Source organism: Saccopteryx leptura, chromosome 1 (genome assembly GCF_036850995.1).
Source record: "Saccopteryx leptura isolate mSacLep1 chromosome 1, mSacLep1_pri_phased_curated, whole genome shotgun sequence".
In the NCBI taxonomy this organism is placed as follows: domain Eukaryota; kingdom Metazoa; phylum Chordata; class Mammalia; order Chiroptera; family Emballonuridae; genus Saccopteryx; species Saccopteryx leptura.
In genome coordinates this window covers 56,886,669-56,901,599 of record NC_089503.1, presented here as the reverse complement: position 1 = coordinate 56,901,599, position 14,931 = coordinate 56,886,669, and the positions used below count along the sequence as shown (strand labels likewise).

The following is a 14,931-nucleotide window of genomic DNA, read 5'->3' as shown; positions in this document are numbered from 1 at the left end:
CCAGTTGGCAGCAGTGTACTGAAGGCCCTCTGCCTGCCCCTGAAGCCTGCCCCAGTGATGGTTTTTACCTTCTTGGATTGTAGATGAAGATGGGAAATGCTCTGGGCTAGAATGGGAGGGCAGAGAGGGCTACCCAGCCTGCCATGTTTTATCCAAACTCGCAGGCAAATCTAGACAGGAGGCCTAGCAAGATGACAAAACCAGGGACCAAACTGAGTTCTGGGAGCTTCTCAGAGACAAGGATGTGTGACCAAGGGCTCCTGCACATGGTAGTAGGGAAGGTTTGGTGTTCACAGAAAATTCAAGGCAGGAAAAACCAAGCCTTGAAGATCCAGCCCTCCACGGCAGGTACACACTTCTTCCCTACATGTGTCAGCAAGACCTTGTTCTGCATCCTCAGCCCAACCCTGTTCTAGCTCTCAAACTCAGTGTTAACTCATCAACCTACTTAAGAGACCGATTCTTCTTACTTCTTTGGATAGTTCATTTGTTAAGGAAGGACAGTCTTAGATCAACACATTTGTCCCGTTATCTGTCTCACTCCTAGAGTTCTAGTATAAAAGAGTTGGAGTAGGAGCAGGGTAGCAGGTTGGCATGAAAGGTCACATGATCCACAATGGCTGAAGGTGGAAAAGCATTCCCTGGTTCTTTGAGGGGATTCTGCCAAAGGCGCTTTATTGATCATTTTTAAAAAGAGAAATGATCTTGAGGATGGTACAAAGAGACTTGGCTTCTTTTTTGGGTTCCAAAAGCCCTTATGCTGTACTCTGTATTAAGAAAGCCCTGAACAACTGGAGGATAGTGTTTGGGGTAGCAGAACGGGACAGTGGATTCCACAGGCAACCCAGTGCTGATCAACTCAATGTAGGGGACCTCTGTGTGGGGAGTATGAATGAACATGTGAGTGTGCTGGGAGGAGCCTGGGGCTCACTGGCTCCCAATAGTCAATTCTCGAAGAGTCAGTTCTCGAAGGTAGGACTGCGTGAGGCCACGCAGTTCCTCCAAGGCATAGTCCTCAGGCATGGGGAGCCGGCCAATGTGGGGAGCCAACAAGCGCAGAGGGACTCGCTGAGGATCTGGTGTTGAGTCAGAGCTTGCATCAGGGGCATGCTGAAGGCTCAGTACCACTCGCAAAAGGTTGGCTACACGTTTGGCCATATCTGGAGAGATAAAGTAGAATAAGCACCAAGGACCGAAGTTGGGGAAGGGTGGTCACTGGGGGGGGGAATCAATATATAGGGCTTGTATATATAATAATCATTAAGACAGGAAACAAGCAGGCAGAAAGCAGGGAGAGGCTAGAGGCTTACCTGACTGAGCCAAGCGATCCTTGGCATTGTAACACTGGATCTGCTCTATCCGGTTGCATAGTGAGATCACTTTGGTGTGTAACTGCTCCAGGTCATAACCTGAGCACTCCACCTACAAAACAGCAGAGAAACCAATTAGGCCAAGAGAAGCTCCCATCACCACAATCTTATCCACAGATGAGACTGCAAAACTCTGGAACAACAGTGAGGTAAGGGAGGGAAAACCCAAGAAGCCGGCTAGCAGTGTCATGTCATAGTATCCTGCCTACTTGCTGAGAACAAGGTATGGGTTTGTGGTACTACTCAAGAGGAAAGTAATATAGTACATAGAGACTTGGATTGAAAAAGTCTTGAGATCAACACTGATTAAAAAAAACATCAAAAACCCCCCCAAAACCCAACTGTAGAGAGAGAGGAAAGTAGAGAAAGAAATTATCAACTTTTCCATTTATTTATGCATTCACTGGTTGATTTTTGTATGTCCCCTGACCAGGGATTGAACCTGCAACCTTGGTGTATCAAGGTAAATGGTCTAACCAACTGAGCTACCTGGTCTGGGCTTGAGATCACCCTTCATGAACCATGTAACTAATAAGTTCTAACACGACACCAAAAATCTAGATAAATCTGGGTTCAGAGGAATGGTATGATTTCACAGGTGCACAACGGTAAGAGGTGAAGCCCAAAGTAGCACTTAATTTATGTCTCCTCACTCCAAGTTCACAGCCTTCTTCTCACTGTCCAGCCTCTCCCTATATGTTGTGATTTACTTCTATGGCTCCAGTTACAATCAATGTGCTGCTAATCCCTCAATCTTTATCTCTAGCCTAATATTCCAATCTTCCATTCCCTCTGCCAGGGCCACTGTGCTAGCTCAGGTTACCATTACTTCTCACTTGAAATATCTTAAGAACCTGATCACAACCTTCAGTGTCATCCCCTTCTGTATCCTTTTTCCTATCATATTGTAGCCAGAGTAGTCTTACTAAAAATAAAAAGCAAGTCTGTATTTTCATTCATTACTTACATTCTGAATATTTTCCAGCAACATCTTATCCTTATTTGTCTTATTAACTGTTGGTTAGCAAACCCCTCTCAGACTCTGACATTATATAAATACCTACCTACTAAGTCTCCCATCACTTTCTCCTCCTTCAAATGACTCATTCAACCCTTCCAAGTATCTCTCATTGAATCCACTCTTGGGGGGCATTGCAGAGTCTACAATTTAATGTCTATACAAGTACTTTCTTTTTCATCCACCCAAACCCAGTCTTTAACTTGACTTTAAGAAGTGGTAAACAGATAACACAAGGTATTTGCTCCCATGAAACTCAAAGGAAATAAAGAAATAATATCAGATAGTGACAGAAAGGTAAAATCCTCTATAGGGGCTTGAATGCTACCTTTAAGAGTTTGATCTTTGTGCTTTAAACAATGGAAATCTATGCTTTGATTATTGAGTCTGACTCAAGACATATATGTATTTTTAGTGAGAGAGAAAGGGAGAGAGAGCGACAGAAAAGAAGGGATAGAGATAAGCATCAACTCATAGTTGTGACACCTTAAATGTTCACTGATTGCTTTCTCATATATGCCTTGACCGGGGGTATCCAGCTGAGCCAGTGACCCCGTGCTCAAGCCAGTGATCTTGGGGTCATGTCTATGATCCCATGCTCAAGTTGGCAACCCCGTGCTCCATCTGATGAGCCCGTGCTCATGCCAGCAACCTCAGGGTTTCAAAGCCGGGTCCTTAGCATACCAGGCTAACACTCTATCCACTGTGCCACTGCCTAGTAAGGTGACATTGAACCGGTAACCTCTGTGCTTTGGGACGACACTCCAACCAACAGAGCTATCCAGCCAGGGCAAATGCTTGCAATTTTAACATACCAAATGACGTGTGAAATAATTATCTTCACCAAATCTCTGACCTTACTCTCTATTTTGCATCCCTGACCTCATTTGAACTAGGGCTGAACAGCAGCAGGAAACTGACTATAGATAAACTGCGGGAATGTCTACTGTACATACTACTTGGTAAGAAGCACAAAAAATGTTTTTAAATTTTGATACTGCTGTCAAGCCAAAATGGCTACATCAAAGTAGCCTCATAAAAATGTCCCTTCTATGCCGTGCAGGAGTCCCGGTTTGATTCCCAGCCAGGGCACACAGGAGAAGCGCCCATCTGCTTCTCCACCCCTCTTCCTCTCTGTCTCTCTCTTCCCCTCCCACAGCCAAGGCTCCATTGGAGCAAAGTTGGCCCAGGCGCTGAGGATGGCTCCATGGCCTCTGCCTCAGGCTCTAGAATGGCTCTGGTTGCAACAGAGCATCGCCCCCTGGTGGGCGTGCCGGATGGATCCCAGTCGGGCGCATGCGGGAGTCTGTCTGACTGCCTCCCCATTTCCAACTTCAGAAAAATACAAAAATGAGTTAAAAAAAAAAAAGTCCCTTCTGCACCGACAGTACTATCTCTTGTGCCAATCAGTTTTTCAAGTCATTGTTCAGGCTCTTTGAGGTCTCTTTGAGGGCCAGAGAAAGAGAAAACCAGGCTAAGGTTTAAGGAACTCAGGTACCTGTTGTATATGGTGGACCATTTCAAGGACCTGAATATAGTCCAGGTAAACAAGGCCAGATGTTTCCCAGTCCTGGATTAGGCTACTGCGCTCCAGAGGTGCAAGGTCTTCCAAGAACCCCTTCAGGTAGTCATAATTCTCATTAATGATAGCATCTGAAAAACAAAATACTGAGCACTATGTCTGTACAGGTATATGGTTCCCGAAAGTGCCCAGAGGAAGGACACAGCAGAAATCTAAGACAGGAAGGATGAGAAATAATGAGGGGTCACGCTTGAGAATTTCAAGTAGATATTTTGAAATTCTCTTAAAAAACAAACAAACCATGAAGAATTTCTGGCTTCAGCTCTTGTGTTGCTAAATTAAATTCCCTAAATAAACAAAGCTTAACATAATTAGAAAGAATATTTCTGGTAGATAATAACATAATATTGCTGCCTACCCCCTGCCCCTCTACCCTTCATTCTGGCCATCCTTCGCCTGCACAGAGAGCTTATCTGATTCATGTCTGCCATGTCCCATACTGAGCATCATCTCTGTCCTGACTCCTCATGGAGTTCAGAGGCTGGGAGGATTTGGGGTGATTACAGGAGACAGAAGCCCTAGAGTGAAGCACTTACCAGAAGCTAAGTGCCGGATGACGAGTTTGTGGCAGTGGTTCCAGTGACCAGCTTTAAATAAATAGAGGGCCTCCAAGTGCCTGTCGAATTCCATGCGTGCTCGCACTGCTTTGGCCTCATGAATCCACTCAGCAGGCACACAAAGCTTTTGGGTCAGAAAAGTCTCTTTAGCCCAAGATTCAGGGGTCTCCATCAATTGGCAATGCCGGGTAAGCAGCTCTCGAACAGCCTTCTCACGTATACTATAGGGAGAGAGAAGCTGAAATAAGTCTCAGCTTTGTAGATGGAGAAGGGTGACTCAGACAACTAATGGCCAGCCCCTGGGGCAGTCTCTCAATCTTTAGGTCTCTACCTGTAGTGGATCACCTCAAACTTCACACACACACAGACACACACACTCAAAAGCCATCACAACAAGATTTCTTTTTTAAATAAAATAGAAAGTATCTGTGCACATTGTATCTTCATGTTCAAAAAAGTCTGAAAACTAATATTCTAGGGAAGGACCCCACTACCCAGAAAACGCTTTCCCTAGCTAGGATCTCTTTATTTCTTTTTTAGTAATAGGAGATCAAGGACTGGGATAGGGAATTTTATACTCCAAAGAGAAGCCCTCTGCAGCTCTTTTTTTTCCTTTCCAGTGAGGACGGGAGGCAGAGACTGACTCCCGCATGTACCCTGACTGGGATCCACCTGGCAAGCCCACTAGGGGAGCGATGCTCTGCCCATCTGGGGTATTGCTCCACTGCTATGCAACCAAGCTCTTCTTAGCACCTGAGGTGGAGGCCATGGAGCCATCCTCAGCACCTGGGGCCAACTTGCTCCAATTGAGCCGTGGCTGTAGGAGGAGGGGAGGGGAGGGAGAGAGAGAGAGAGAGAGAGAGAGAGAGAGAGAGAGAGAAAGAGAAAGAGAAAAAAGCCAGAGGGGGAGGGATGGAAAAGCAAATGGGTGCTTCTCCTGTGTGTCCTGACTGGAATTGAACCCAAGACATCCACAAGCCAGGCTGACACTCTACCACTGAGTGAACCAGCCAGAGCTTCATTGGTTGATTTTTAAAAAATACTTTAATGTTTGATTGGTGGTGGGACAGTGGATACAGTGTTGACCTGAGATGCTGAGGACCCAGGTTCAAAACCCCAAAATCATTGCCTTGAGTGCGGGGTAGCAGACTTGAGCATGGGATCACAGACATGACCCCAAGGTTGCTGGCTTGAGCCCAAAGGTTGCTGGTTTGTGCAAAGGGTCACTGGATCAGCTGGAGCCACCAGTTCAAGGCACATATGAGAAAACAATCAATGAACAATCAGCTGCACCTATGAGCTGATGTTTCTCAACTCTCTCTTCCTGTGCTTCTCTCTCTCGCACTTAAAAATAATAATTTTAAAAAATTATTTATTTTAGAGAGAGAGAAAGGGACAGAGAGATATCAATCCATTCCTTTTTGTGCCCTGGCTGGGGATTAAACCTACAACCTTTGCCCTTTAGGTTGATGCTCTAACCAAATGAGATAGCCAGCCAGAACAATTGGTTGATTCTTATATGTGCCTTATCTGGGGACCAAACCAGCAATCTTGGTGCACTGACACGACAATCCAACCAAATGAACTACCCAGCCTGGGCTGTAGTTCATTTTCTAACCTTCTCCCTTCCCTGTCCTCCACACAGTAAGGACAAATATGCAAAGTATCTGTAAGTCTCTTCCACGTCCTTCTTTTTTTGGTATTTTTTTTCCAAAGTGAGGGGGGGGGGAGGCAGACAGACTCCCATATGTGCCCGACCAGAATCCATCCAGCATGCCCAGCAGGAGGCAATGATCGGCCCCTCTGGAGCATTACTCCGCTGCAATCGAAGCCATTCTAGCGCCTGAGGCAGAGGCCATGGAGCCATCCTCAGTGCCCGGGCCAACTTTGCTCCAATGGAGCTTTGGCTGCGGGAGGGGAAGAGATAGAGAGAAAGGAGAGGGGGAAGGGTGGAGAAGCAGATCGGCGCTTCCTTCTCCTGTGTGCCCTGGCTGGGAATTGAACCCGGGACTTCCACCTGTCAGGCTGATGCTCTACCACTGAGCCAACCAGCCAGGGCCTCTGCCATGTCCTTCTTTTTTTTTTTTTTTTAAAACAGACAGAGACAAAGAAAGGGACAGACAGGCAGAAAGCCAGTGACCCTGGGCTCAAACCAGTAACTGTTGGGTTACGTCTATGATCCAATGCTCAAGTCAGCAACCCTGTGCTCAAGCTGGTGACCTCAGGGTTTCGAACCTGGGTCCTCTGTATCCCAGGCCAATGCTCTATCCACTGCACCACCAGTTTGTCAGGCATTAAGGGTCCTCAAGGAAAAAACCTTTTCTGCCTGGGCAAAAAGACCAGCCATTAAATTTTAGTCCAAAAGTATTCTCATCTTAGATTCTTTTCTGAACTCCTAGGCTTTTCAAAAACTCCCAATCTCACAACTGCCTTGCCAGCACCCCCTCCATTTGTTACCTCAGTAAACAGGATCTGCCTCCCCACAGCAAACTGAATCATTCGTCACCCAACAGCCTGCCTTTTACCATGTGAAATTCCCCGTATGTTTAAACAAACTCACAAAGAAAGTGTGGAGTCATTTTGCTTCCCAGTAGGGGAAAAGGAAAGTGAAATTTCTTAGAGAAATCTGTACTAGTTGTTTTATACTTTTATTCCTTTAATCCCCCAATCACCTTCGAATAGGGATTAATACCATGATTTTACAGATTAAAAAACTAGAGCTTATGGGAGAACCACCAAAACCTTATCATGATCTGAATTATAGTATTAGTGAGTGCTTAATTACACATTAAGCACTCACGCCAAATGGTTTAACCTCTGCCTCTGGAATTGGGAGTTGAGGTGGCAGGAAAAGGTGATACCCATTCTTTCTGATAATAAGATGGTGCTGAGAAGCTTTTGAATAAAACAGTTTACTAAAAAACAAACAAAACAAACCCTGAAGTCTGAAGAGTATCTTTGCTAAAAGTCAAGCGTGAGTAAGCTTTACCCTAGGTCAAAGTGAGTACATGGTAGATTCAGAATTTAGGCGAGCCTGACAACAAAACTAACTTCTTTCCACACCATACAACACTACAGAATGCAGCACAGTGATTAACAGCATAGACTCTGGGTGTTTTGAGTCTGAAGCCTCCCTCTGCCATTTACTGGATATGTGATTTTGAGTGAAAGTTATTTAATCTCATTGTGCCTTGGGTTGGTCATCTGTAAAATAAATGAGTGTCTATCTCATAGGTTCATTATGAGCATTAAACGAGTTAATAATACATGTAAAGTACAATAAAGTATAAATACATGAAAAGGAATATATAACAAAATACTACATAAATGTTTGGTTTTGTTATTATTGTAATGCCCCACACTACCACTAACAACAAAAAACCTCCAACATTCACAGTATGAAGAGAACCAAAACATTACACATTTAAGCAAGGTTGCCTTGGTAAATGTGGTACAATCGAACTTGAAGGATGGGGATGGGTGGATGGCAAAGGAAGGCCAGAGAGAGGAAACAGAGAGGGAGAAAGCCAACAGAGACAAAGCAGGAGCCTTTGATCCCCCTCTGTCAACCCATTACATCACTTTAAGGATCCACTCGGCCGAGTCAACATCATTTCTGTACATATACTGCTCACAAAAATTAGGGGATATTTCAAAATGAATATGAAGTGATAAAAGAAGCATCTGATTTTTTTTATTAAACAAGAACATCAGAAAAACAACCAACAAGTCAAAGAAAGTTGTTCAATTATGCAAATGAGGTACAAAACCAACTTTTATTTCATTGGTGAAAATGCACTATACAAAAGGCTGAAAGTACTGGAGCGTCTGCACATTCTCTGATCCCCTAATTTTTGTGAACAGTGTAGTAGTTCCCCCTTATCTGAGGGAAAACATTCCAAGACCCTCAGTGGATGGCAGCAACAGTGGATAGTACTGAACCCTATATATACTGTTTTTAAATCAGGCACATTAAGAGATTAACAACAACTAATTATAAAAGTGAACATTGTAACAACATACTATAATAAAAGTTATGTGAATGTGGTCTCACTCTCAAAATATATATATTTTTTAAGTTCACTTTATTATGATTTTTTCCCCCATAGGGACAGAGAGAGAGAGAGGAATAGATAGGGACAGACAGACAGGAATGGAGAGAGATGAGAAGCATCAATCATCATTTTTTCACAGCGATACCTTAGTTGTTCATTGATTGCTTTCTCACATGTGCCTTGATCGCGGGCCTTCAGCCAACTGAGTAAACCCTTGCTCGAGCCAGCGACCTTGGGTCCAAGCTGGTGAGCTTTGCTCAAACCAGATGAGCCTGACTAAAGCTGGCAACCTCGGGGTCTCAAACTGGGTCCTCCGCATCCCAGTCCAATGCTCTATCCACTGCGCCACCACCTGATCAGGCTCAAAATATCTTAATGAACTGTACTCACCTTTTCAAATAAACGAAGCACTCTATGGCTTCTCTTTGGCATACCTGAATTGCCACTATCACTACTCTTGTGTTCTGGGACCAAAATAAAATAAAGATTTGAACACAAGCACTGTGGTACTGTGACAACTAATCTGATAACCCATATGGCTACTAAGTGACTGACAGGTGGGCAGCATATACAGCATGAATATACTGGACAGTGAGATTTCATCATGCTAATCAGAATGACACATAATTAAAAACTTATGAATTGTTTATTTTTTGAATTTTCCATTTAATATTCTTGTGCTATTGACCACAGTTAATTAAATCTGCAGGTATAATGGGTACTACTGTAATTCTAAACACGCCACTCAAGTCAATCTGTGCCTAAATTAATGGGGTTTCCCCATCCAGCCATATCCTTCTCTTTTCCACTTGATCATTTCCTACTGCAATTTTTATAGGGTCTCTGAATCTTTCTAGAGATTCTCTGCAGTTCCCAGAGATCTGTTCTCCCTTCTCAGACCAGTGAGGTCATATGATAAATAGTAAAATTTACCCCTGGCTGGAAGCTCGGTTAATTAGAGCATTGTCCTGAATTGCCAAGGTTGCCAGTTCAATCCCTGGTCAAAGCACATATAGGAACAGATCAATGCTCCTGTTTCTCTCTCCCTTCCTCTTTCTAAAAATTAATAAATAAAAATTTTTTTAAAAAGTAAAGTTTGGGCCTGACCTGTGGTGGCGCAGTGGATAAAGTGTCGACCTAGAAATGCTGAGGTCGCCGGTTCGAAACCCTGGGCTTGCCTGGTCAAGGCACATATGGGAGTTGATGCTTCCAGCTCCTCCCCCCCTTCTCTCTCTCTGTCTCTCCTCTCTGCCTCTCCCTCTCCTCTCTAAAATGAATAAAAAAAAGTAAAGTCTGGCCTGACCAGGCAGTGGTGCAGTGAATAGAGAGTCAGCTTGGGACGCTGAGGACCCAGGTTCAAAACCGTGACGTCACTGGCTTGAGAATGGGCTCATCTGGCTTGAGTGTGGGGTTGCTGGCTTGAGTGAGGGATCATAGACATGACCCCATGGTTGCTGGCTTGAGCAAGAGGTCACTGGCTTTGCTGGAGATCTCTGGTCAATGCACATATAAGAAAGCAATCAATGAACAACTAAGGTGCCGCAGCTATAAGCTGATGCTTCTCTTATCTCTCCTTCCTGTCTGTTCCCCTTCCACCTCCACCCCAGTCCTCTCTCTCTCACTTAAAAAAAAAAGGCAGTTTCATTTCTAACTTGTTCACATGAATATAGACATTGTAGGCTGTGGGTTGAACTGTCTTAAGATTTATCACAAGGCTGGACCCAAAATATATTCTAAACCAGTGGTAGTCAACCTGGTCCCTACTGCCCACTAGTGAGCGTTCCAGCTTTCATGGTGGGCAATAGCAGAGCAACCAAAGTATAAATAAAAAGATAGATTTTAACTATAGTAAGTTGTTTTATAAAGATTTATTCTGCAAAACTTAGCAAAAATCCGACAAAGTACTTAGTAATTATTATTATATGCTTTAACTTGCTATAACTGCTTTATAAATTTTATAAAGTAAAGTTACTTCCCTACTTTATAAATCACCATTACTGTGGAACCGGTGGGCAGTTAGAAAATTTTACTACTAAGAGATACAAAAGTGGACGGTAGGTATAAAAGGTTGATTACCACTATTCTAAACAATTACTTGAATTCAACCCTAAAAGACCAATTCCTTTGGCACTGCACTGCAGTGTAACATCCTCTCACTCACCTTGAGTTGTCTATATGCAGGAAGACAAAGATGGCCCACTCCCAGAGCCCCTCACTTTCCAGTTGGCCAGCATAACTGGCCTGCAGCACACCCTCACACTGCTCTGAGAGATGTGTGTAGTTAAGAGCCCGCAGCATCTCCCACAAGTGCCAGCTTAGGCGGTAGTCCAAAGGATCTGCTGTTATGCTTCGAGGCTCTAGCAGCTGGTTGAGATCATAATGTCTGAAAAGGAGAACATAAAACTGGGTTACCATATCTAGCTGCAAACCATCTGCACTAAATGTCAACTGCCTTTGACTCAGAAGACAATAAAGGCAGGGACCTGAGAACAGGTTCCTAGTCACATAGCCACACATGGCTATTAAACACTGCACTTATGCTTCACACTCTTCCTGAGACTGTTGTATCAATCTACCTCCAGGTTCAGCCATATTATAGATCTAAAAAATCTTCTCTTCTGTGGCTATGTGATCTAACAGGTTTGTTGGTATCTGTTTGGTCTATGTATTTCACCATCTTTGTACAGGGTGTCTCCATAGTTCTCACCCTCCCATTCATTCATTCTAGTGTTGATTACATTTCTTAACCATTTAAAAAACATATAACTTAGAATCTTTCAGGTTTTTCTATCTGAAGCTCTTGGGAGTGCTAATTCTCCTGTTTGTATAAACAGCTAACTAGTTTTCATGACTAGTAAGCTATAGTCTATATGTAGACTATTATAGTATATGGCTTGCAATTTTTACCTTTGATTTTATTTACAGTAGATATTACTCATTATTATTATTTATTTATTTATTTTAACAGAGACAGAGTCAGAGAAAGGGATAGATAGGGACAGACAGACAGGAAGGGAGAGAGATGGGAGTTTAGATTAACAACCTGCAAGTTTTAAAGATCTAGAGTTTAGATTAACAACCAATAACTTTTACATTTCACCTTAGATCCCAGACATTTTAAAACTTCCTAACACCACTCTGAATAATGAGTTTTCTTTGACAAGTCTATCAAACTGAACTTTGCTGCATGATGATAGAAATTTCTATAACCTGTCTTAACCAATATGATAGTCACTAGCCACATGTGGCTATTAAGCACTCAAATAAGGCTAGTGTGAATAAGTAATTAAATTTAAAAAATTTAAAGTTAAATTTTCTTAGGTTTTAACATAGCCATATACCTGTGAAACTACTGCCAAGGTCAAGATAACAAACATACACATCACCTCCAAAATTTTCCTTTTGCCGCTCTGCAATCCCTCTTCTGCACTTTCCTGTACCTATCCTTCTCAAACAACCACTGACCTTCTTTCTGTCATTATAGAATAGTTTGCATTTTCCAGAATCTTATATAAATTGAAATCAAGAGTACATTTGGGGACATGGGTTTCTTTTGTTTCTCCTCTTTCAAAACCAAGTAAAATTATTTCATGATTCAGCATGTATCAATAGTTCATTCCTTTTGATGACTGAGCAGTGTTCCACTGTATGGATAAATCACAATCTATTTATTAATTTTTTTTTAAGTGAGAGGAGGGGAGACAGAGAGACAGACTTTCACATGTGCTCTGACCAGGTTCCCCCACTGGGAATGCTCTGCCTGTCTGGGGTCATGCTTGCAAACGACCTCTTTTTAGTGCCTGAGGTGGAGGCTCCATAGAGCCATCCTCAGCACCCAGGGCCAATACGCTGGAATCAATCAAACCACGGCCGTAGGAGGAGAGGGAGAGAGGGGGAGGGAGAGGGTTGGAGAAGCAGATGGTTGCTTCTCCTGTTGTGCACATGCCTGCTGTCTACTGATGCTGAGCATCTTTTCACAATTTGACATCCAGGTCTTTGGTGAAGCACCTATTTAAATATTGTGCCCATGCCCTGGCCGGTTGGCTCAGTGGTAGAGCGTCGGCCTGGCGTGCAGAAGTCCCGGGTTCGATTCCCGGCCAGGGCACACAGGAGAAGCGCCCATCTGCTTCTACACCCCTCCCCCTCTCCTTCCTCTCTGTCTCTCTCTTCCCCTCCCGCAGCCAAGGCTCCACTGGAGCAAAGATGGCCCGGGCGCTGGGGATGGCTCCTCGGCCTCTGCCCCAGGCGCTAGAGTAGCTCTGGTCGCAATAGAGTGATGCCCCAGAGGTGCAGAGAGCATCGCCCCCTAGTGGGCGTGCCGGGTGGATCCCGGTCGGGCGCATGTGGGAGTCTGTCTGACTGTCTCTCCCCGTTTCCGGCCTCAGAAAAATACAGAAAAAAAAAAAATTAAAAAAAAAAAATATTGTGCCCAATTTTACTTTTTCTTTCAAATCTTAAGGGAAAGTTTATTTAGAAAGTTACAGAGGTAGTAGAAGTGAGCCAGCTGGCTGTGTAGGAAACAAATGATAAAAGCAAATGAAGGGCCCTTGAAGCTTAGGAGAGGGAAAGGTAAAGGGAACGCACCTGGGGGAAAGAGAATGGCAAAGGTGTGAGTGCTCCTGAGAGGAAGAGCGCCCCAATTTTTTTTTTTTTTTTACAGGGATGGATAGAGAGAGTCAGAGAGAGGGATAGACAGGGACAGACAGACAGGAACGAAGAGAGATGAGAAGCATCAATCATCAGTTTTTCGTTGCGAGACCTTAGTTGTTCATTGATTGCTTTCTCATATGTGCCTTGATCACAGGCCTTCAGCAGACCGAGTAACCCCTTGCTTGAGCCAGCGACCTTGGGTCCAAGCTGGTGAGGTTTTTTTTTTGTTTTTTTTTTTTTTTTGCTCAAGCCAGATGAGCCCGCGCTCAAGCTGGTCACCTCGGGGTCTTGAACCTGGGTCCTTGGCATCCCAGTCCGACGCTCTATCCACTGCGCCACCGCCTGGTCAGGCTAGAGCGCCCAATTTTTATTTTTATTTTCATTTTTTTTTTAAATTTTATTTATTCATTTTTAGAGAGGAGAGAGAGAGGAAGAGAGAGAGACAGAGAAGGAGAGAGAGGAGAGACAGAGAGAGAGAAGGGGGAGGAGCTGGAAGCATCAACTCCCATATGTGCCTTGACCAGGCAAGCCCAAGGTTTTGAACCGGTGACCGTAGCATTTCCAGGTTGACGCTTTATCCACTGCGCCACCACAGGTCAGACTATTTTTATTTTTGAGAGAAAGACAGACAAACAGGAGGGGAGAGATGAGAAGCATCGATTTGTATTTGCATCATCTTAGTTTGTTCACCGAGTGTTCATCATACGTGCCTTGACTGAGGGGTTCCAGATGAGCCAGTGACCATGGGATCATGTTGATGATCCCACCTTCAAGCCAGCAAGCTTGCAACTCAAGGTAGTAAGCCTGCACTCAAGTCGGCAATCCCAAAATTTCAAACCTGGGACCCCAGTGTCCCAGGCCAACACATCATCCACTATGCCATCACTGGTCAGGTACCTGATTTTTAAATTAGGTTGTTTTCTTATTATTGAGTTCTGAGAGTTCTTAGAAAAATGTAAATTAAAACACAATTTTAGTTATATATATATAATGTTCTGGATACAAGTTCTTTACCACATGTGTGAAATACAAGTACGTTCTCCCAATCTGTCCTTTCATTCTTTTAATAGGCATTCAATAAAATAATTTCTAATTTTGCTGCCGTCCAATTTACCATTTTTATTTAGTGTCTGAGAAATTTTTTACTTAGCCCACATTTGCAGAGATTTTCTGCTTAGTTTTCTCCCAAAAGGTTACTGTTTTAAGTTTGACATTTAGGTTTATGATCCATTTAGAACTAGATGAATAGAGATAACCAATGAAACCAAAAACTGAAGGTAGACTAATCAAGAAAAAAAAGTCACAAATTACTAATGTCAGGAAAGAGACATAGTTAAAGATCCTACAGACATTTGCCTGACCAGGTGGTGACGCAGTGGATAGAGCATCGGACTGGGATGCGGAAGACCCAGGTTCGAGAGCCCGAGGTCGCCAGCTTGAGCGCAGGCTCATTTGGCTTGAGCGAAAAGCTCACCCGCTTGGACCCAAGATCGCTGGCTCGAGCAAGGGGTTACTTGGTCTGCTGAAGGCCCCATGGTCAAGGCACATATGAGAAAGCAATCAATGAACAACTAAGGTGTTGCAATAAAAAACTGATGATTGATGCTTCTCATATCTCTCTGTTCCTGTCTGTCTGTCCCTGTCTATCCCTCTCTCTGACTCTCTTTCTGTCTCTGTAAAAAAAAAAAAAAAAAAATTC

The 14,931-nt window shown here is 43.6% G+C and overlaps 1 protein-coding gene across 5 annotated transcripts in view; it reads right to left on the bottom strand.

Moving 5' to 3' along the window:
- Positions 1-423: 423 nt before the first annotated feature.
- The window catches only part of NUP98 (nucleoporin 98 and 96 precursor), a 136,268-nt gene continuing 121,760 nt past the window's right edge, over positions 424-14,931 (bottom strand). For all 5 annotated transcript variants that reach the window (XM_066367287.1, XM_066367314.1, XM_066367324.1 and 2 more), the window contains 5 exons: positions 10,744-10,965; positions 4,507-4,748; positions 3,887-4,041; positions 1,311-1,422; positions 424-1,160 (listed from right to left, as the gene is read on the bottom strand). In XM_066367287.1, the coding sequence (XP_066223384.1) occupies positions 928-1,160; positions 1,311-1,422; positions 3,887-4,041; positions 4,507-4,748; positions 10,744-10,965 (964 nt within the window). In that variant the 3' untranslated portion in view covers positions 424-927. The remainder of the gene's footprint in view (positions 1,161-1,310; positions 1,423-3,886; positions 4,042-4,506; positions 4,749-10,743; positions 10,966-14,931) is intronic.